We start from the raw sequence: 24697 nt of genomic DNA, 5'->3' as shown, positions 1-24697 counted from the left end.
CTCCGCAAGCTTCTTCCTCCTCCTCCTTTTGACTCTGGCTCCAAGATTGAAGCAGGGCTGCTCTTTTCATATAAAACCCCAGAGTAGTACCGGTGTCCCAATGCTGTAGCCCACGAGCACTTCCGGGTAAGGCTGGAGCTTGACTAAGTAGGACTCGGTAGTCCCCAGCAACACCCATGGAACCCAACAGGGCTGAGGCAATGAACGACAATTCCCAGGGTGCCCTTTGGGGATCCGTGGTGGCACTGTAACCCGGGGGGTGCTGCCACCTAGTGGCTCAGGTTAGGTGATGCCCTGAATAAGCTGCCTTCCCCCAGTAGTTCTATGTCCTTCTATGCCATTTCAATACAGCTCTGTTCGGGACGCCAGTCCTCAAGTGGCATCCTTAACAATGGTGTAGTGCTTTCATTTACTAATCAGAGTTGTGTGTTCTGTATCTTCCAAGCATTAGGAGCCGTGGCTGCAACTGCTCTACTAGAGGACTTTGTCAACAGCATTTTCTGCAGAGGGGGCATTTTCAGACTTTTTCATTTATGACAAGGAGCGGCTCATTAGCAGTTATTGGCTACCAAGAGTGTCTGCATGGACCTCTATTGGAAACCTTTCTCACTCTAGAGTGCTCTAATACTTGCAACCATGCTACTGCAGTTGAGGTGCAAGTTATCTGTCTTTGTTTAGGTTTCTTATAACAGGGAGAACTTCCGGTCACATTAGGTGTACCTCAGCCAACCCCTTAATTCAGATTGAATTTCTGAGGCAAAGTTTGAATTTCTGGGGCAAAACACACTTTATTAAAGCTTTTCTTTTTCCGCTTTATGTATTTTTTTAAAAATTCTGGAGCCCCTACAGCAAACAACGGTTTTATACCTTGGATTTTCTTTAAGGAGATGTGTCTGCCAAACATAATTAGCAGGACATCACCAAAGAATGCTACTGTAAGAATTCATCCATGAGCACTAGGGGGCACTGTGTCATGCTGAATACAAGATTTAAAACAGAACTTTTCAGTTTCTTCAAAAGCTGTACCTCTCTGTCTTGTATCTATTTTTCAGATTATATTAAAGACTCAAAACATTGTTTTATTTGAAGAAAAATAATAGAGGCAGTTAATTAAACTTACTGAAGTATAATTTAGATCTGGCTAACCAAGCCTAAACTCTAAAACAGGGGTGTGCAAAGTCATTCCTGGAGGGCCGCAGTGGCTGCAGGTTTTTGTTCCAACCCAATTGCTTAATAAGAAGCACTAATTGCTCTAGAAACACTTCTGCTTCATTTTAGTTATCTCCCTCGTTAAGATTTTGAACCCTTATTGCTTATTTAAGTCTTAAACAGCTGCATTCTTGGTTTGTAATTGCTCCTTATTAGCAATAAGATGCAAATGACAAAAGAAACCAGCAGTTATCCATTTTGCTTGTTACCCTTTACGCCTGTGTGTATTTATCAGGCACTATTTGGTTTAATTAAATACTTGGAAGGAAAGAGAAGAGAAAAAAGTGAAGGATTGAGAATTACCCATCTGTTTTACACTTCAAAATATTTGGATGATATCTTTAGAATGGAAAAAAAAATCTAGGATTTGAGAATGACTTGACATAGCAGAGTTAAAGCACTAACAAGCCATGAAATGTAATTATTGGCAAGGATTGTTTTCTAATTAAACAACTGGGTTGGAACAAAAACCCGTGGCCACTGCGGCCCTCCAGGAATGACTTTGCACACCCCTGCTCTAAAAAGACATCTATATACATTATCAAGTTTGTTTAACCCAATTTAGGGACCTGAGCCTTTCCTAATAGCATTGGGTGTAAGGCAGGAACCAACCATTTGTCACACATACAAATTAAAGTTAGACCTGTAAATTACCTAATATGTGTGTTTTTAGGATGGGGAGGACTACCATATTTTCATATTTCTTCATTATTTTATATCTTTGTTCATAAGTCTTGTAAAAGAAATAAATGAAAGAATGATGGAAAACATCAGACGCCACATGACACTTGATGAAACTTGATTCCATTCATTCCATTTTTAAATCAACCTCATACAAGATTACAGTCAACATGAGCACAAGGCATGAAACAAGACTTTACAGTGTTGGAGGACATCAGAGTAGTTGCAGAAATCCCACATAACCATGAGGATCCATGTGTGATTAAACTCAAGACACAAGAGTTTAGATAGATAGAGAAATCATCACTGGAGACATTAAGTACACGCCTATAGTGGAACTGGAGACATTTACAGGTTTGAAACCTCTTGATGACCAAAGAGACAGAAAACTGCTAATGCAAGCCTCCAAGTTCAAAAAGCTTTCAGTTTGTCCCATGAAAGACAGACTCAGCCAACTACAGGAAGATTGAAAAGGGCAAGCTTCATTCAACAGACAAGGATCCTCGAAGGCAGGTACAAAGACATCTCGGACCATGACTCCAGAGAAATCCCTAACCCTTGAGAACCTTGCATGGAGCGAGTCTAATGCAACTCTAACCATCAGGCCATCAGAGCCTTGTCTGCTTCCTTCTGGGAATTCTGATTGAAAAAAAAAAAAAAAAGATGTGCTATGAGATTTGTTTTGGAAAGTTTGAACAATCTAGATGAAATCAGCCTACTCGCGTCCTTTGGACTCTTTTCAGTGCTGCTATGTCCTTTTTGTAGCCTGGAGACCATAACTGCAGATGAGGCCTTACCAGAGTGTTGTAAAGCTTGAGCATGACCTCCTTGGACTTGTAGTTTACACATCATGGCGCTATATAACCTGACATGCTGTTAGCTTTCTTAATGGCTTCTGAACACTGTCTGGCAGTTGGCAGTGACGAGTCCACTACAACTCCTAAATCCTTCTCATAATGTGTACTTTCAATTTTCAGACCTGCCAATTTGAATTAAAATCTAACATTTTTTACTTCCTATGTGTAATATTCACATTTACTGACATTAAGTTTCATCTACCACAAATCTGCCCAAGCCAGTCTGTTGTCCAAGTCCCTCTGTGATGATTCAACTTCCAAGCCACCTATCTTGGTATCATCTGCAAACTTAACCAGGTTATTACTTATATTCCTATCCAAATCATTTACTTATATTAAAATAGCAGTGGCCCCCACACTGACCCCTGTGGATCACCACTCTTAACATCAGACAATTCTTTTTTTTTATCATTGCAGATCACTTTAAATACCTAGGGGGTCAACATCACAATTAGATATAAAGCTCTTTTTCAACAAAATTTTACTGTCTGCATGGATAAAATTAAACAAGACATGCATAGATGGTCTACCCTCCATCTTACTTTAGCAGGAAGAATTAACATTGTGAAGATGAATATCCTCCCTAAGCTTCTGTTCCTATTTTGAAACATCCCCATATACATTAACAAATCTTTTTTTAAGAAATTAGATTCAATCATAACCTAATTTATTTGGAATTCGAAATATCCACCATCCAAAGGGTGACCCTACAATGACCTAAATCAGAAGGTGGCACGGCTCTACCTAATTTTCAATTTTATTACTGGGTGTCAAACATACAAGCTATAAAAACCAGGACATTGACACAAATAGACGAACACACACTAGCTTGGTCTGCAATAGAAATGGAATCCTGCAGCACTTCTTTATATTCCTTGCTTTGTACACCAGTAAATACAAGATATCGTCAATATACGAACAACCCAATTGTCCTTTACTCACTCAGAATATGAAACCAATGAAGGAAGCATTTCAAGTTAGAGAATATTTTATCTGTGGCACCTCTAAATGATAATCAACTTTTTCCACGCTCTTGAACTTACAGTTTTAATTGTTTAGAAAACGTATGGGATTAAATCATTTAGAGATTTGTACACGCCGTTATGAACAGGGGGGCTGTACACACCCCAAGTAGACACGGTTGCTCCTCCAAAACCCCTCTTAAACGGTGATATAATGGGAAACAAATAACAGTTGTTTTTTTTACCTCCTCTTTGCTCAATCAGCTGCTGGATTGCTGCTGCTCCCGTGCCATGTGATCTGTATTTTGCGTGGCGCTTCAAACATTTTAAAGTCACTGCCTTGTCTCTCTTATCCCCCAGACATCCTCAAACACTATTCGATCTCTTTTTGCTGTTCCGTTATTTCACCGAGTAATATTTTCTGTTTGTTTTTTGCACTAATGTGATCTTTACACTCGTTTTTTGGAGACTTTTGAATTTTCGTACTTCTGTTTTCTCTAACCTGCTCTGCACGTGTATCATGGGACTTGCTTCCAAAGGTTGTAAGTATGACGTGACTTGCCCGTCTCGCGGGATGTGAAAGTGTCTCTCTGTCTCTCTTTAAAAGATCACATCTCGTCGCAGGAAAAAAGTCTCGTCCAAAGTTTTTTTTTCTAATAGAAAGATTTCTTTGCATCCTATGAACAATTACACTCCAATTTTAATCTCCCATCAACACAATTTTTCCACTATCTCTATAGAAATTTTGCTTAACAAATTCTGCCCAGTTTTCCTCACCTCCCACCTATTTTTATTCCAGAAGAGATACTGATCAGTGTTGGGGACTCAGACAACATTTCTATAATATATAAAACATTTTAAAGTCCCTTCCTTTTAAAGATCCCAGAGTACAGTGGGAAAAGGATCTCTCACTCAACATTTCAGAAACGGAGTGGAAGGCAGCCATGCACAGAATTTACTCGAGCTCCATATGTGCAAAACATTCAATTATTCAACTTCAAATCTTTTATCGATCACATCTGTCTCATTTAAAATTGTCCAAGATGTTTCCCGTGCAAGAGCCAACCTGCGAACATTGCAATCGAGTTCTAGCCTCACTGGGCCACATATTTGGGCCTGCACCAAATTAACATCATTCTGGGCATTTTTAAATGCCTATCAGACAGCCTTGGAGTCACAGTCCCTCCTAATCCATTAGCAGCTGTGTTTGGTGGACTCCCAGACGGGTTTAAAATGGAGAAGGGCAAACAAATTGTAATTCCACTTTCATGTGTTGTATTCCCACTGCACAAGAGGAACTGTAACCTAGATGTAAAATAAGTGACATGTAAAAGATAGAAATTTAGTGTGAAGTGAGTTAATGGGGGTCACCACCACCTCTGTGCTTCGAAGTGATTGCGACATCATGGGGGAGATTATTGCTTCAATGTGGTGCACTGCACAGCGGCTATGAAGGATGCAAGGTCCGGAGCTCCTTCTTCACTCATAACTCTCCAAACTCTCCTAACTACTACCAGATCTAAGATGCTGCCAGTGCTTGTGGTCAACCAATCAGCACAATTTATTGCCTGAGCCCCACCCACGACAGTTCCTGGTTGAGCAAACCTTGGATTAGAAGCTAAAAAAGATACCAGGAAGTACAGACAGCGTAAGTTTCTTCAGTGGGAATTCTACAAAAGTCCCAGAGTTTCTACAAAGTCCCTGGTTCCTGAAAAAAGTTTCTATAAGCGCCTGATGAAATGTCTCACAGGTGTTTGGATGAGTGTGCAGCAATTAAGGGACTGGTGTCCTGACTGACCTGCCAGCAAAGGTTCACACTTTGGGTAACTCCAACCAAAACAAAGATAGTAGAGAAAGGAGATGACCTGTCATCCATTACACCACAGGTCAGCCCTTTTCTTTTAATCTCATGCATTCATCTGTTTTCATGACTTACTCCATTGGCATTCCACCAGATGCTAAAAATAGAAGAACTACCACGAAGGTGGGCACCAGACCACCCCAAAGCCAACCATTTTGTTACAGTAGGCCATTTTCAAGATGTCACTCAATCTAACAGCAGGTCTTTCAACTGTGAGAGCAAACCAGAGACTCTGAAGAAAACCTTTGTAAACACAGTGGGGAACATGCAGACTCCTGAAAGAGACCACTATAGTGGGTAATTAAATCTGGGGGCAAGTGCTGTGAGGCAGCAACTCTGTGCATAACCTGAACTGGGCACCCGTTTCTTTACATCACTAATTCTTCCATGGCATCTCACTTTACGATTCTGGAATACTTTGCAAAGCATACCTGATTTTCAGTGTCCTTGATCCTGGTCTCCAAAATCTCTTTATTGCTTTTCTGCTCGTTACTTAAATTTTGAATGCCTTCGTATGTTGACTTGAGATCAGCTGATAACCTGGCAATGCTGGCATCACACCTGACATGAGCAAAAGGAAGAAACAAAAAAAATAAAAGAAAAAAGATCAAGACTAACTCGCTCGGAAAGAATTTAAGGCAGACAGACGGGTTTTAACGTTGGGAGGGCACAAGCATCCAAACACTCTGGAATTCATAACAGTAGAAGGTGTGAAGCCCAAGGAATTTGAGTTAAATGTATGAAATAAAAATCAGCATGTGGTTAAAGTGACTCTGGGGTTTCAGGTTTGCTCGGTGACTCTGTGATTGTTTGTGGAGTTAATAAGATGAGATAACATGCAGTCATCAGAACAGCCACGATTAGGAAAGCAGGGGTGGAGGTCATAGAAGTGTCACAGCCACATCCTTCTGAGTCCTTCACTTCACTTTTTATAGCCTTACAAGTGCACTGAATCTTATTATTAATCATATGATTTGTCCTCTCTTTAGTCACCATAGCTATTTAGTGTTCTTCCCATAAAGACTTCAAGCTTAGAATCCAATGGCTGATTTCAAAGGCACTGGATTTCAAACAAGTGTGGAAGAGAGGTGAAAAAGAGAGTGCTGGCAGTGTGGAGAAGAGTGTCAGGAGTAATCTGTGATAGACGGGTATCAGTAAGAGTGAAAGGGAAGGTCTACAGGACGGTAATGAGACCAGCTATGTTATATGGGTAGGAGACGGTGGCACTGACCAGACAGCAGGAGACAAAGCTGGAGGTAGCAGAGTTAAAGATGCTAAGATATGCATTGGGTGTGACAAGGATGGACAGGATTAGAAATGAGTATATTAGAGGGTCAGCTCAAGTTGGACGGTTGGGAGACAAAGTCAGAGAGACGAGATTGCGTTGGTTTGGACATGTGCAGAGGAGAGATGCTGGGTATACTGGGAGAAAGGTGCTAAGGATAGAGCTGCCAGGGAAGAGGAAAAGAGGAAGGCCTAAGAGAAGGTTTATGGATGTGGTGAAAGAGGACATGCAGGTGATGGATATAACAGAACAAGATGCAGAGGACAGAAAGATATGGAAACAGACGACTCGCTGTGGCAACCCCTAACAGGAACAGCTGAAAGAAGAAGAAGAAGAAGGTCAGCTGCCTCTTCTCTTTGGTCCTTCTCACTGATTAAGCGTGCTGTGATGTTGCTGATACTTTAGCTTTGTGTAGAGTAGCCTCCAGTCTCGCTACCTACTGTAAGACAAGTCACTTTTTATCATTATTACACAATTTCATTCAACTTTCCCGCTCTGTTTGTCTGGGTCAAATTTTGCAATCAATTTTTTACCCACTTTAACCAAACTGATTTCCTTCAGACTTTGCATGCATGCTGATCTCCGGTCACAATGCAATATTTCATCAGTTTTGACCAGGGATCTGTACATTAATTACGTCAAATTTAAATTTCTCATTTCCTTATATTATACTTTCAGCAATTACACACGTACAGTATATATATATATATATATATATATATATATATATATATATTTATATATATAGTGCTTTTAGCCAACAAACATATACATGAAAAATTAGCGGTGCTGGTCAAGTGGTTAGCATGTTGGACTTTTGATCAAATGGTCCAAGGTTCAAGACCAATGTAGACAAATTAATTAAAAAAAAAACAATCTTTTTGATTAATTGATATTGACTTTTTTTTCAAATTACTTGAATACGACAGTTAAGCAACATTGGTCAAGTGGTTAGCATGATGGACATTCAAACAAACAGTCAAAGGTTCGAGATCAATGTACGCAAACAAATTTTTTTTTAAATTTTACCAATTTTTCATCATTTACATACAAATTTGGCGAAATACTCTTTCAGTGATTTGGTGATATTGGCTCAGTGGATAAAATGTTGGGCTTTTCTAAGAAAGACTGAAGGTTCGATTCTCCAATTGACAAACACACAATTCCAGGACTTTACACGTGTAAGGTTTCACCGTGGTTAGGATTTTCTGAAATGAGATATGAACAGGAATGAATGTTACGCTTCACTTTATGATCGTAGGTTCAATTCCACTCTGTCGCTAATGTCATTTCTGTCAAATCACCTGCTCACCCAAGTCAAGGTTTTTGTAACATGTCGAGGACTGTATGGCATTAGGGTGGCTACAATATATATATATAAAAAGACTCTTAAGTGACACAATTTTATTAAAATTGCACTAAAAGGCAAAAAAAAATGATTGTGCTACAATTTTGTTGATGATATGTGAGTAAAAATAAAATTGTGGGGCACCCATAAAAGAATTAATTTAATTCCATTAAAATGCATAGATTCCTTAAATGATTTCAAAAGAAATCACTCTTACAATTTGAAAATGTCTCCAATTATAATCACTATCCTACATACTTGAATCAACTTTTATATGATGTGTCATTTTCTTTTCATAGTTAAGCTAGTTAGAAATTTCACTTTAATGAATCTATGCATTTTAATTGACCAGGGGTCAAAAACAACATGTATCCCCCCAGCTCTCTGTGAGCTGACCCAAGTGCAGGGTCCAATCCGAGGCTCACTGACAGTGACACCTCTGAGCCAATGGATTCAGCACCCGCGAGACGCGTCCTATCAACGTGCTCTTCTACAGTTAAGTGTTGTGACCACGCCCCCCTTACCTGCTGCTCACGGGTTCCATTATAGCCAGCTTCTCCAGGTATTCCCGCCCCCTTATTATTATTACTCATTTTGTTGCTTGCTTATTATATTGTTTGTATTGTTTGGTGGTTAAATTTGCCACACAGTTATAATACTATTCTGTATTTTAAACTATAATATGATTCAAAGATTCAGATCATTTTGGTGAACTGAATGAAATGAATCGAATCACTAAAAAGAATCATTTTGCTCATCACTATTTTGGAGTTCTCCTTTGGCAAAACTCTTCAACGTCATCAAACTGCGAAAAAAAAGAAACGTCATCATCGGCCACCATGTATTAAAAATAAGTGGTAATTTCTTGTATCGTATAAATATGTTTAGTCAAATTTACGCGTTATTTATTGGTTTATGTGTCCAAATTGCACGCAACAAACTCTTTTCTGCTTGGCAGTGCAACTGAGCCCTGTAAAAGACCGGTGTTCTGTCGATTTGTGCTGCCTTTTTGAAATAAGTTACACAAGCACATATTTAAACGTTTAAAAATGAAAAACGTCTAAATGAACATACCATTTTTATGGTATTACCATCAGTCGAAATTGTTTTCTAAGGTTGCACATACCAATCATGTTCAGCTTACAATTACAACAATGTTGGACAAAAAAACTGATTAAAATGGGAAAGGCATTGAGGCATTGGATAGGTTTGCTCCTAAAAGCTTAAACGACAAATAATATTTTTAGTAGGGTCTGTTTTAAACCATTTTATTTTATTTATTTAAGAAACCTATTTATTGACTTATTTTAGAATAAATGTATACTGTGCATGCGCAGAAGCACATTTCGATAGGTTCCGTGGTTCGACAGAAAACCTGAACACTTGCATACCAGTATGTGTGCTTATTGGTTTACATCCAAGGCTGCTGGGATAATAATAACGCAGGTATATTGCATTACGTTATTCATTAATTTAAAAAGTAATTGGAATACATAACGCGCGATACTTTAAACGTATTACCCAACTGCGCTCAAGATTGTGTTGTTGAGTTTAGCACTGTACGTTCAGCTCATCAACATGTAACTGAAATACCAAGACAGATTATTTCAGTTCAGGAAAAGGATTAATGCGATCGGCCGAACGTTTGCCTCGGGAAATGTATTTTGTGGACGCTTCTACCTGGAGGTTGGTGGCAAGATTGACACTCCAGTCAGTAAAAACAACTCACACTGTTCCATTCCATTCGAACTAGTGTGGTGTTGAGGAGTCACCAGTTGCACGGGTCCTAATTTGGGTTCGTCGTGTGGTGGGTGCGGCAACGCGCTGTACATCAGTGCACGCTGCCAGCCTCCTGCTCCTCCTATGTGCGGCTGCCGAAAGCGCGTGCGCAAAGCAAATACCTGCGCAGGCTGACAGAGTGCTGCGGACATGCGCAGACTACAAGATCCTTAACAGTAACCCACATCATCTGGTTATTCCTGCAGAAATCCACCTCTGTTAATCAGGTTTCTCAGAGGCCAATACTGCAACCCATTTTCTCTAACCGGAGGAAGGTATTCAGGTTTGTGTGAATGATAGGTTATTGAGGCGAATGTAAACGCACAGATCATTCCTTGCCTAATGTTAATGTGAACGTATTTAAGCAATTTAGAAACAGAATTTATAAAATTATTATTTTTATTATTATTATTAAGTACAGTAATCCAGGTTCCCAAGCTGTTTATTAATAGCATATCTACTTGACGCTTCAGTCCACTTGCATAAATAAATCATTAGGATCAAATGTCAAAACAAAAAACTCAGCTACAAAGAGAATATAGTTTAGTATTGTTGTGTTTAGAGCGCACGTGGCTTGTGAAGTAAAAAAAAAAAACAACAGATAACAAAAAAGAATAACAGAAAAGGGGGACAAAACCAAAAGTAAAACGTCTTCAACACACCCAAACTAGACCTTGAGTTCAGGTCAATGTATTATATATTTCAGACTAATTAATGTTAACTACTGCACGTTTTATATTCACCTTATTGTCAACTTGAAACATGACGTGTAATACTAATGCATTTTGGCTTACAATTTCTTATTTTAATTATTTAAGAGTCTATGATATATTATATAATACCTTACATTTTAAGTGTATGTTAAATGTTCATTTGTTGACAAATCACTCTTAGTCGGCTCTGGGTGAAATCCTCACACCCAGCACCACTCCCAAACGCACACACCTCGGGTGAGAATATCAGCTTTGCTATTAAATTAGTGTTCAAGAACACGCCTGTTTTTCACTTAAGAGGTAAGAAACTGAAAGGAATCCACGTACGCTGCACCCAGAAAGACAATGCATGTCAGAAATATTTTCAAACTAGTGAATATAAGCCTCCAGTTTGTTAAATATGCTGTCACCGCTTGAGGCATCTATCAGTAAAAATCCAAATAATATTCATTAAATCCAGTAAACCTGCCACTACTGTGTGTACGTTATGGTCAGTGTTAATATCCATCCATTTTCCAACCCGCTGAATCCGAACACAGGGTCACGGGGGTCTGCTGGAGCCAATCCCAGCCAACACAGGGCACAAGGCAGGAAACAATCCCGGGCAGGGTGCCAACCCACCGCAGGACACACACAAACACAACCACACACCAAGCACACACTAGGGCCAATTTAGAATCGCCAATCCACCTAACCTGCATGTCTTTTGGACTGTGGGAGGAAACCGGAGCGCCCGGAGGAAACCCACGCAGACACGGGGAGAACATGCAAACTCCACGCAGGGAGGACCCGGGAATCGAACCCGGGTCCCCAGGTCACCCAACTGCGAGGCAGCAACGCTACCCACTGCGCCACCGTGCCGCCCCAGTGTTAATATTCATTGATGTAAAAGGGAGCTTTTTAAGGAGAGGTTAGGAGCAGGTGCACGTACAGCGCATTGCCGCACTCACCACATGACAAATCAAATCAGGATCCCCAGATTAGGACCCAAGTGCAGCCATGCAACGGGTGACACCTCAGTACCACACTAGTTCAGATGGAATGGAAGAGCATGAGGTTTTTTTATGGTGGCCGGAGTGCAATTCTGCCATCAACCCCCAAGTTTTTCCCTGCAGGTTAGAGGGCCTACATGCAGGGCTGGATGCAGATTAACGTCATACCCAGGATGGAGCAATTACAGGTTAAGAGCCCTGCTCAAGGGTCCAACAGAGTAGAGTCACTTCGGGCATTTATGGGATTTGAACCGGCAACCTTCTGATTACCAGTGCACATACCTACCTTAGAGCCAGCACTCCACCCTATTTTTATTTTTTAAAATAAATACATACAAATTCAAGCACATCTGTCAATATTATTATTATTATTATTATTATTATCCATCCATCCATTGTCCAACCCGCTGAATCCGAACACAGGGTCACGGGGGTCAGCTGGAGCCAAACCCAGCCAACACAGGGCACAAGGCAGGAACCAATCCCGGGCAGGGTGCCAACCCACTGCAGTATTATTATTATTATTATTATGGGCGGCACGGTGGCGCAGTGGTAGCGCTGCTGCCTCGCAGTTAGGAGACCCTGGGTTCACTTCCCGGGTCCTCCCTGCGTGGAGTTTGCATGTTCTCCCTGTGTCTGCGTGGGTTTCCTCCGGGCGCTCCGGTTTCCTCCCACTGTCCAAAGACATGCAGGTTAGGTGGATTGGCGATTCTAAATTGGCCTTAGTGTGTGCTTGGTGTGTTTGTGTGTGTCCTGCGGTGGGTTGGCACCCTGCCCGGGATTAGTTCCTGCCTTGTGCCCTGTGTTGGCTGGGATTGGCTCGAGCAGACCCCTGTGACCTTGTGTTTGGATTCAGTGGGTTGGAAGATGGATGTATTATTATTATTATTATTATTATTATTATTATTATTAGCTGTGATACTCCTCTAAGACTTAAACTAGTAACAACATAGATCTCAGCATTAACTTTTGCAGCACACCATCTATTGGAATGTATTTTGTAATGCACATAGTAATGAAATGCATTGCATTTTTTATTCCAGTATTTCCACACACCTTCTGGTGCAGCCTGGACACTTCATCGGTGATGTTACCCAGCATCATCGGGTCTTTTGAACATCATACATCCCCCTGTCCGGGCAACCCAACTGGAGTTGATCAATTCTTTACAACGTTCTACTCTTTGTCTTTTATTTCGTGGTTAAATCTCTTGGCACAAAGTCTCGTCTCGCAGGACATGAAAGTGTCTCTCTGAAAAAGTCACATCTCATCCCAGGATGTTTTTATTATAATAGAGAGAAATATATTGTGCTTGTCCTTATTACTAGCCAGGGTTTGACGGAGATATCCCCCTCTAATGGGCTTTTTTTTTTTTTGGAAGTGGTTTTGAAACTTATAGGGATTTATGGGCTTTGGGACTTCTAGTGCAGGACACATTGACATTTATGCTTTTATTAAGGTGGCAAAGAAAAACAGGTCAACTGTTACATGACATAAAATTCATAGTCATTTAGTTATGTGTTATGGTGACTTCTCTTTGCCATTGTGTAAGATGGCTAAATCTCTGTCGAGTATCTCATTTAGTTAATTATTTCATAGTAAGAGGACAAGGATGTTGCCGTGTCATTTTGTTGAAACCCCTCGGAGTTGACTTGACGGCGCAGTGGTTACTGCTGCAGCCTCCCAGCTCCAGATTCCCCATCTGTGGGGTGAGTGCATGTTCTGCCCACGTCTCTATGGGTTTTTCTCTCACATCCCATAGACATGCAAATTAGGTTAATTGATGTCTGTTATTATTGTGGGTGTGTGTGTGTGAGTATAGGTGTGCCATGTGAAAGATTGGCACTCCATCTAAGGTTGTTTTCTGCTGACGCCCAATGCTTTCACGATAAGCAGACCCTGAATCTAACAAGCAGGTGAGAAAATGGATGAATGGAATTTATTTTACCAGTACATTACCAAACCCACATATGAACATTCATTAAAGAAAATACAAATCATGGCAGTACGTTCAGTCTCCCCGAGGGCTTGGCTTGCCACACACGCTGCTATATTGCACCCTGGAAGAACTAGTTATTAATAACTTTGACAAGCATGCAGATGTGTGCTCTTCATACACGTAGCGATACACCTGTGAATGTCTAGCAAAGCATGCGGGCAACGGCATCATCGAGTTTGCGGCCGACATCACTGTGATTGACCTCATCAGCGACAACAGCAAGGCTGCCTACAGAAGGAAGGTAAAAGGCCCGACTGTATGGTGCAATAACAACAAGTATGGTGCAATAACAACAACCTCTCCCTGAATGTCAACAAAACAAAAGAGGCTATTCTTGACTTCAGAAGGAACAAAGGCAGCCACGCTCCACTTCACATCAACGGCTCCCCTGTGCAGGCACATTAGCAGCTTCAGGTTGCTCAGATCACCGGCTACCTTTCGTGATCTGTCAACACCACCTGCATACTAAAGGAGGTTCAGCAAGGATTTTCCTAAGGAGGCCAAAGATGTTTGGGGAGAGTGAAATTTTACCACTCCACTATTGAAAGGATCCTGACCGGATGCATCACGTGGTGGTTTGGTAACCTCACTTGCTCCTCCAAAGCACAACTTCTAAAATCACTGGGTCTGACCTTCCATAGCTTCATACCGTCTACTGCACAAGATGTCAGAGGAAAGCTGACATCCATCATCTCTGATGGCAGCCAGAGCTGTCTTCATGTATGGGCACAATGGGCACTGGCAGGGGTCCCCAGGAGCATTGGGGCCCACAATGTTTCTGATGCCTATGTATGTTTGTGTTTTGCTATCAAAACAGGGGCCCAAGTGCACTACTTTTCCCGGGGGCCTATGATGCTGGTAAGACGGCCCTGATCACAGCCCCCCCCCCCGCTCATCCCCTGCTTTAATTTCTTCCTTCTGCTACAGGAGCCTCCCCACTCACTCCACCCGCTTCAGGGACAGCCTCTCCCCCTACTGAGCTCCCAGTAACCTGCCCTGTAGTGTGTACTGGTGTAGGTGGAATTATACTCTATGTTACCTTTATTTCACTCTTATTTACTATATTTATTTATTGTACTACTACTATTTATTGATGACACGATAATGTCACAATGCTCTCGCAGTGTATCTCATATCTCTAATCTAACAAGACTCCCCTCTGTCCTCAGGCTGGACACTCCTGTTTCTCTCTGTCTCTGTCTCTGTCTCGGTCAGACATCAGTGACCTGCAGCAGATTAGGATTTTACACCCCCATCAAGGAAGCAGGTGAAGTGCATGGCGCAAACCTCTGGGGCCAAAGGGAGACCAACAAAACGAAAGGAAAAAGGAGCACAATGTAAATGAAATGAAAGCAAATCAGTGAACGAATAGACGGCCTTGTGTATTAAAAAAGTCAAATAAACAGGACTGTTTTGAATGTAACTGTTGACGGCTCCAGGGTTACTTCCTGGTAGCACTGAGTCTGCCTGCTCGTGACCGTGTAATGGAAAAAATGGTTTCAGGAAATAGATGGATAAATAAATGAACGTTGTGAACGTCAAAATGCTTTTGAAGAGTGTGACCACCATCTTTTAAAGCTACCATTCTGAAGTCAGTATGTCTTAAAGATAATGGAATCATAAAAATGCTCTAATGAAAATGCCAAAGCGGCTTGTTGTATTTATTTCATATTTTTTTTATCTTTTTTCAGGTTGACTCGCCTGAGCCTTCCTAGCGAGAAGTCAAATTCAGATCTTGTTGACAGTACGCAATCTAATCTGAAGTCAATCTCAGATGGTGATAAAATGCTTTTAAGTTTACCAGAATTAAGGTATGCAGCAGTTAAGGTCCTTTCTCATGTATAATGAATGTGAGCTATTGCAATGCTGCTTATTTCATTTTGTCAAGAAAATAATAAACAGATGTGGCAGACGGCTGGATAAGGGCCCCAGCTGGGACGCCTTCATAATGGAAGGACCCTGGGGAGAGAGCGTGTACAGGGCATTATCTCCCCCAGATTGCTAGATGGCAGTGGTGCCTCAGATTCTCACCAGGCACGCTAGGAATTAGAGTTTGCAGACTCAGCCCTATTGGGTTCCAGTTGGTCCTGTGAGTGAAGCCGTCTTAACATATGGGCACAATGTTCACTGGCCGGGGGACCCAGAAGCATGGGGGCCCAAGCTGTTTCTGATGCCTATGTATGTTTCTCTTTTGCTATCAAAACAGGAGCCCCAGCATACTACTTTATCCAGGGGGGACTATGATGCTGTTAAGACGGCCCTGGCTGTGGTGACTGCAGAGCTCTACTTCATTGGGCTTCTGCCTCACCTGGAAGTGCTTCTGGACCATGCAAATGGGCCACTGGAAGTACTCCCGGGTGCAACATTAAAGAAGCCTGCTGCCTTCATTTGGGGCAGCAGAGTCAGGAGGTGGAGGACAACGCTTGCTGTGTGGAATGGAGGAGGCAGAGACAAAGAGAAAGACAGAGAGGGCAAGAGACAAAGTATTACTATGTGCTGTGCTTATTGTACTGGTGGTCATGGCGTGGGAAACACTTATTGGAAGAGTTTGCCATCAATAAACTCTCTTGTGCTTTTACACTTGTGTCCAAGCTTGTACAGTATATGTCAGACACGGCTGGCTGGAGCGCCCCATGCTGGCATCAGTGTAAAATGGAATAACAAGTCAAAAACTAATTAATAAAGCACAATTCCCAGTGAGGGTGGCACAGTGGCGCAGTGTTGACCCTGCTGCTTTACTACACGGAGGCCAGGATTCACATCCTGGGTCCTCCTTGTGTGTAGATTGCATGTTCTCCCCACATCTGCGTGGGTTTCCTCCATGATCTCCGGTTTCCTCCCATAGTCTAAAGACATGCAAGTTAGGTGGATTGGCAATCCTAAATTGGCCCTAGTGTGTGCTTGGTGTGTGTGTTTACCTTGCGATGGACTGACGCTCTTTCCAGAGTTTGTTCCTGCCTTGTGCCCTTGTGAGTGCCTTGGAGGACAGACAGCCATCCTGACAGGGCGACACATGACCTCTGGACAAAATGGAAGGTGCCAGAGGATAGACAAGCAGAATTCGGAGGCCAGGAGCAGTTCCATCCCACATACGTTTGCTTGCAGTGGTGTGCTGGAGGCGTCCCATCTTTGACACCTGCAGGGGTTCATGGGAACTGAAGTGCAGACATGTCAGAGTGCCTGGGTGCCACAAGGGGGTGCTGTCGGGGGCGCCTGGACACTACCCTGGTTCCCAAACAACCTGGAAATACTCCGCACAAGTCATGCCAGGTCACCAGAAGCTGTTCTGGGTCCAGAATAAAAGGAGCAATACTCAACTGGAAGTGGAAGGAGAGGATAGAGTGTCTTTATTTGTGTGTTTATTGACTGTGTTTCACTGTGCTTTATGCATTTAGTGCTTGTTGGATTAAAATAAATCCATTATTTAAAGCTGTGACTGTGTTAGGCATTATTGAATCTGGGATTTGGTGCTTGATGGTGCTTCCTACTGGTTACAAAATGTTATTTATTTCGACAAATCAACAATACAAATCCAAAAAAAAACAAGGAAGAGGTCACATATGTAGAACTGTTGAAGATCATCGATGAGGGGTTCTAATAATTGGGATCACTGGCACTCACAGACAAAGGAAGCCAATGGCAAGAACCAAGTTCGGGAGTTGGGGCCCGATGTGTAGTGTCTGCAATTTTCGCTGTTGCAGTGGAAGGATTTTCAGGATCGAATGACGTTATCTCCCATCTGTCCGTCGGCTTCCTTCGTCTGTTATGCAGCGCAAGCCGACATTCAACAAAGCTAAGTTATTTCTCCTATGTGATTTCTTACCGCCGTATCGTTAAGGGAGGGATATCGCCTTTTTATATCATATCTATATAGTTTCGGGTTATGTAACATGCCGCAATTAAAAAAAGAACTCATTCCCAGGGGCTGGATAGAGGAGGACAAGCCATTATGATTTTTGCTGTACTGAGTAAAAAAACTGGAAATTTCTCAAGCTACATGGGCATTCCCAAATAAGAAAAAACCTCTCACTGACAGTGAAACCTGCAAGGGATTGCATGTCTGTAGATCAACGAAAATTTGATTACAGATGAGAATTTTAAAAGTAATGTGATAGAGTCCACCAAGTAAATTCTAAAGTCTGATAGATTTACCATTAGAAGAGTAGCAGTCCTCATGATCGCCTTTTTTAAAACTTTTTTTGGCCTGCCTGAAAGCTGTAGGAGTAATGTCACCTGCTGTGTATGAGTGCAATGACCCCGGTGGTTTAGTGAAATGGTGCTTGTATGTATGATAAACTGGGAATTGTTCCTCTGGAGGGCCTGCTAACTGAAAGGAAATATTTTTCGGTACAGTTTTACATCCAATGCATTTTCAACTGAAAATAAAAGAGAACTGAGGCAACATGCCGGCTGAGTCAGTCTCTACAGCCTGTATGCTCATCGGGCTGCTGCTATTCTTCCACAGAAAAGGTGACTTCACCCACCGTCTGACTCACCACAGCGTGCTGTCTGACAAATTTAGAAGTTGTTTAAAATAAACAATGCTAACAAATCAGTTGTTATGTCAGTAGTAAACTTCATTTGTTCGTCTTCTAGTTTGTAGCATTCAGTGCCGGTCAAAGCCCATTTGGAGGTCTAGGGAGGATTGACAGACATCGCCCATCATTGCCTATAGTGGGAAGTCAGTATTATTAGACTTTGAGGACTTGGGAGGTTGAGGAGTGTGACTCCCTTGGTGTCCAGTGCATGAGCCCCTTTTGTGTATATACCATGGACTTTAAGGAGTGAGTGCCCCTTGGTGTACAGAGCATGCACACTTTAACTTTTATAAACAGGTCTTACTTCGTATCATCAGAGTTCAATGACTTCAGATGGTGGTGCCCTGGGTGGCTACCTAAGTTACCTAATGAACTGACTGGCTCTGGCATCACTGTTTTTCAAATTGTAATCATATATGTCAGACAAATACATCCATCCATCCATCCATTTTCCAACCCACTGAATCTGAACACAGGGTCACGGGGGTCTGTTGGAGCCAATCCCAGCCAACACAGGGCACAAGGCAGGAACCAATCCCAGGCAGGGTGCCAACCCACCACAGAGACAAATACATGTATTTGCTTTATCAAAATTATGTATAAAGTAATGGAAATGCTCTAAAAAGACTCTGTGAGCTTATTGGGGAAGTAGTTGCCCTTTTATAAATTGCTACTTTAACAAAGCACTTATATTTTTTGTCGTAGATTTAAAGGAAAAAGACTGAGCTGTATGGTGAAGGCTGATCAAGCACATCAACCACACACAGAAGTGGGAAAAGATGAAGGGGAAGATCAAGAAGATGTTGAATGAAGGACTTACAGCAAAGATTTGCCTTTTCAATGTGCTAAATTTTTATTGGAACATAGCAAGCATTTTTGTACAGTGTGTCATATGGGGTGTCACACATGTACTTACAGGTTTTGGTGACAGTAATTCTCCACTGATCCAGGGTTTGGTGCTGTGAGATAACAGCCTCTCTTTTCCTCCTTCTGCAGAAAGGAAGCTTAGGAGCTCTCCTCCTCTGATGTCACTTCCGGGTTCTGCCCATCTGAACCCGCCTCTTCCTGTCTGCATACATCATAACTGGTGGAGCCGCCATCTTTGATAGAGACTCTTGTCTGAGGATGAATTGCTTTACATCTATCTCACTTTTTTTTTTTTATTATTCATTTATTACACAGAGTTTGCACAAGGTCCCCAACACTCTGACTTTGTATTGTCTTCTTTTTACAGGGGTGTAACATTAAATTTCAAAGGTTCATCATCATTCCAATTTTCATTGCACTCCTTCCAGTGTTCTGATTCACTATGTAACAAATTTTTATTTTTATTTTGTTCCTGGGTACAAAGTGTGTTTTCCTAACCCGTCATGCCTAAAAAAAATAGAAAATAGCTGTTGTTCCACAAAAACTTTGCTTTTGTGATCAGGACAATGATATTTTGAAATTTGTCTGTTTTCGAGAAAATTCTCGATTCGCATTCAATACTGAGTAGTCTTCTAGAATATTCTTGAACTGTTAGAATGGTCCAGAAGTTTCTAGAATTTTCCAGAATTATCTAGACCTTTCAAGAAACTTTTAGAACTTTCTAGAACGTTCTCGGACTGTCCAATAGCAGTCATACAAGTATAGAAGCACAGGTGACTCGAACCAACAATTCGGTTTATGTTATTTTTTTGATTTGATTTAGATGGCATCAAGAGGTTGCTTGCACCCAGCAGATGCATTTTGCTACATCTGTGGACAATTTATAAAGACAAGAGCGAGAAAGTATTCTGTGAAAGCATGTCGTAAGATGTGCGAGGCCTACAAGGCATACTTCGGCATGCCTGTCGGGGATCAAGACAAGCCCTGGGCACCTCATTTCACATGCGAATATTGCAAGAAAACTCTTGAAGGTTGGTACAGGGGAGAAAAGAGAGCCATGATGTTTGCTATCCCGCGAATTTGGCGGCAACCAACTGACCACTCAAGCAACTGCTACTTCTGCATGGTGGATCCTACTAAACATCGCACTGGCAAGAATGTGCTTCAAATCGTTTATCCAGACATTCCTTCTTCCATTGCCCCAGTACCATACTGCCCCGAGCTGCCCGTTCCCACTCCTCTGAAGAGGGATCAGCCATCTTCAGGAGACAGCAGCAAGTCAGACAGCAAGGAAGATATTGCAGATATCCTTGATGCTCATCTTGACAAATTCAAGGAGAACATGGGAGCTTACTCAGAGGAGCAAGGTGAGCGCTTTCATCAGGATATACTGGACTTTGAACGTCGTTACCAAGGACAGTATAACGAAAACATGATGGGGGACTACATTTGGGGGCTTCTTCGAGAAAGCGATTTGCAGTACAGTCGCAAATCTAGAACACCTACTCATTTCTGAACCTTTTTGAGTGGTTTTGATTGTCTTAGTCTATTTACCATGCAAGTGTTGTTCTTTATCAGACCGCATGAACGAAAAGATAACAATATCCTTGTTTTGTCACTATAAATACGAAATTTTCTGGGCTGTGGTCATAAAATCAAAGTTTGTGCTGAATGTAGTCGTTTTTCCATAGGCTTTAGACATAAGCAGTTGAAATATAACTCTTGGAAGCCAGGAACAAAAATTGTGTTACATAGTGAAGCCGTTATTTTCTAATGACTGCGCTATGACAATGAAGGAGCTACAGCAGTGTTTCATTAATTAAGTGGTAATTGTCTGCTTATTGTCTGCTCTGCTTATTATTCATTGCGATTCATAGGATGCAATTATGGAACCAATGACACCGGAAAACAATTCAGTAAAAAATAACAAACGAGTTAAGCATTTAAAAAGACAGAGAGGTTAGGAGAACACACTAATAGAGCGCATTGCCACACCCACCACATGACAAACCATCTTAGGATCCCAAATTAGGACCCGAGTGCAGCCATGCGATGGGTGACACCTCAGCACCACACTAGTTCAGATGGAACAGCATGAGGTTTTTTATTGTGGCTGGAGTGCCAATTCTGCCACCAACCCCCAAGTTTTCCCTGCAGGTTGGAGGGTCTACATAGGATGCAGATTAATGTCATACCCGGGACAGAGCAATTGCAGGTTAAGGGCCTTGCTCAAGGGCCCAACGGAGTAGAATCACTATTGGCATTTTACAGGATTCCTAGCCTCAAAGCCACCACTCTGCCCCTTAAGCATTTAAAGCTATGACAAAGATATTTATACATTTGTTTTAAATGTAAATTTCACATTTTGGCCAGAAAATAACAAAGAAAAAAAAATTCAGAAGAGAGCATCAGTAGGTTTTGCACCCTAGGAATCAAATTACCCAAACTATTGTATAACATTTGAGTAATTATTTACTGCTCTGATGCTGATCTTTCTGTTCATAAAATAGATCATTACGATAGCAATTGACGAGAAGAATTAGTAATTAATTGCAGGATTATGGTATTTGACATAATTCTTGAGATATTATCAAAAATTAATTTGAGGGTTCCTCTAGAGTGCCTCTTTCTCCTGCACAATTTGGCTCAAACACTAATCAGCACATCGTCATCTCATAACAGGCTTAAGTTTCGAGTTTAGTATTTGTCCGTCCCGCTGTTTTAGCTGTAGACCGTCCTCAAGAAACTGTGAACCTCAGACACAGACACACACAGACAGAAACACACTGATCATCGAGATGTTTTCAGTAACAGGGGACCCTAAAATGTAGAGATCCATCAAAAACCGAAGATCAAAATGTTTGACGAATTTAAGGCTTTCGCTACTCTCCCATAGACAATAGGTTATGGTGCAGGAGGGCTCAAAGCAATAAACCAGCTAATTAAACAATGAAATTAAATGAGCCACTGATTGTGAAACAGTTTGGAACAAAATCTTGCAGCCACCACAGTGGGAAACCCAAGACTGCACATGGCAACTACTATCTTCACCTACATCAGCATCTATTTACTGAAGTAGTCCAACTATTAAATCTATAGGAGGTCCCTGGTCATATACAGTAAGATCTGTATATATGGGTCAAACATGCTAAAAGCTATGCATTCCTCCTAGTATCCAGAAGATCTGAACACCAAATGGATCTACCTGCTATGTGCATATACTTTTGTTTTAGTATGTGAGGTTAATGGATGAGTACAGAAACTGCCACTGCTGTGGAAAACATCCTGCATTGATCCTGTTCCAGAGAAGGCAGACACCTCTTGACCTAATGACTAAAGACCAGTGGACCTTACGACTCACATCATGAAGACCTTTAAGAGGCTGGTCCTGGACTATAGGAGACCTCTTGTGGTAGACAACCTGGACCCACTGTAGTTTGCCCATCGGACAAAGATTGTAATGGAAGATTCAATTATCTGTCTGCTCCATAAGACTGGATGAAGCTGGCAGCACTGTGAGGTTTGTGTTGTTTGATTTCTCCAGCACCTTCAATACAATCCAACCATCCCTGTTAAGGGGTCAGCTCAGAGATATGCAGATGGACGAGCCTATGGTACCCTGGATAATGGACTATCTGTTGGGCAGACCGCCATTTAGAGAGGCTGTGAGAGCAAAACTGGAGCACCACAAGAAACAGTCCTGTCTCCTTTTTCTCTTCACTCGGCATACTTCAGACTATAAATATAAGACCAGGTCATGTCACTTGTAGAAATTCTCAGCTGATTCTGCACTTATGGGGTGTACTGATAAGGGGGATGAGACAGAAGAGAGGAGGCAGGTGGAGAACTTTGTTTCTTGATACAGAAAGAATTGCCTGCAACTTAACATCAGCAAAATCAAGGAACTGGTTATTGATTTTCACTGGACCAAAACGCCTTTGTGTCTAGTCACTATTTAGAGAGTGGATTTAGAGGTCTGAGGTGGGCCGGCACCCTGCCCGGGGTTTGTTTCCCGCCTTGCGCCCTGTGTTGGCTGGAATTGGCTCCTGCAGACCCCCGTGACCCTGTAGTTAGGATATAGTGGGTTGGATAATGGATGGATTTAGAGGTATCCACTCCTACAGGTACTTGGGGGGTCCACATCAATGACAGGCTGGTCTTGTAAAACCAAGGAGTTATATAAGAAAGGACAGAGCTCTTTTTGTTTAGGGGACTGCATTCCTTTAATGTGGGAAGTCACATCATTCACATCTTCCACAACTCAGTAATGGTCAGTGTGGTGTAGTGGGATGGTAACATCACTTCAAGAAAAGCCCACCGAATCAACAAGCTAATTAAAAGGGCAGGCTCAGTTACAAAACAAATGGGCTTGATGGACTGAATCGTCTCCTCTGGTTTGTCAAATTTCTTATGTTCTTATGCTTATGTTCTCATGAGACACACTCCGGACCACCTGCGGTATGAGTGGAAGAGAAAATGAAAACAAAGGTGAGTGGCATTATGAACATTGCTGAACACACTAACAACTGAGGACTTTCATCCAAGGAATTATTCAGCAGAAGTGTGTCAAAAAATGCAACTGGAACTCCTGTATGTCCTCACTGTGACTGGGACAGCCAAGACAGAAGTTTCCTTTCTTTTTAATTTTCTTCATTTTTATTCATTCAGGTGTTTGTTCAGACCATATTGTTTCTGTATATATATATTTATCTATTTACTAGGGGGCTTTGCCCCCTGCTCACTTTGCTCAACAACCCCTGTGCTGGTGCTACACGCTAGCCACTTTGCGTTTCTGCCGCTCGCGTATGGGGATGCGAATGTACAATTTAAACAAATTGTTATTTTTATGGCAATTGTTACATATACATAATATAACTATTTTACATTACAGCGAGTAATTAACCATATTAAAAAATAGTAAAATGTAATAATTTAAAAGTAAATTATGTTTCATGTTGCGTTAAGAGATATTCATCGCATTATACGATTTCATTCTGGTTGGCTTTGAAACTAACCTGCAAATACTTTTTAAACTTACACTTTTACTGTAAAACTTCTGTAAAAACAATTTTTTGAGTTAATTTTAGTCAATATCGCATTGCATTTTGATTCTGAGTTTGGACTTACATTGTAAAAACGCAACATATAACTGCCCGTGAGTGAATTTCATTTCTTTCTCTCTAATAAATAAATCAACTTTTTCGAATGTTTGTCTCTGTGATTTGTTAATTTTCTTTTCAAAAGCTATTCTAACGGGAAACTGTTACAACAGTAATTTGTGCGGTGGAAGACCAGATGGTGTTAACGGTTGTAGTTATTCTTCAGAGTATTGTAAGTTGATGTTTTCATCTTCTGCATGATCACCACCAACTGTTTCAGCAGACTATTGATACACATTTAACTAATTTGCTGTGTAACCGATCAACAATTTTCACATTAATTCATTTGACTTCATCGTTTTTCAGTGATAGGATTGCCCATGTACTCGTTTCTTCTGTTGATAATCCTTCATGATGAAACTCTTGAATAAGATTTGGATATAATAAGTCTTCTTTATTTGGGATCTTAAAGTGAGGAAAACGTAAAAATTTATAAGAGCTGAGAGA

General features: G+C 41.4%; 1 protein-coding gene across 2 annotated transcripts in view; it reads right to left on the bottom strand.

The window, feature by feature from the left end:
* Positions 1-24697, bottom strand: part of LOC114667981 (protein FAM81A-like) — a 74601-nt gene that overhangs the window by 21347 nt on the left and 28557 nt on the right. For both annotated transcript variants that reach the window (XM_028823541.2, XM_051920468.1), the window contains exon 5: positions 6002-6131. In XM_028823541.2, coding sequence (XP_028679374.2) covers positions 6002-6131 — 130 coding nt within the window. The remainder of the gene's footprint in view (positions 1-6001; positions 6132-24697) is intronic.

Source organism: Erpetoichthys calabaricus, chromosome 17 (assembly GCF_900747795.2).
Source record: "Erpetoichthys calabaricus chromosome 17, fErpCal1.3, whole genome shotgun sequence".
Lineage (NCBI taxonomy): Eukaryota > Metazoa > Chordata > Cladistia > Polypteriformes > Polypteridae > Erpetoichthys > Erpetoichthys calabaricus.
The sequence above is the reverse complement of the archived record's forward strand: the minus strand, read 5'-3'. Positions and strand labels throughout refer to the sequence as shown.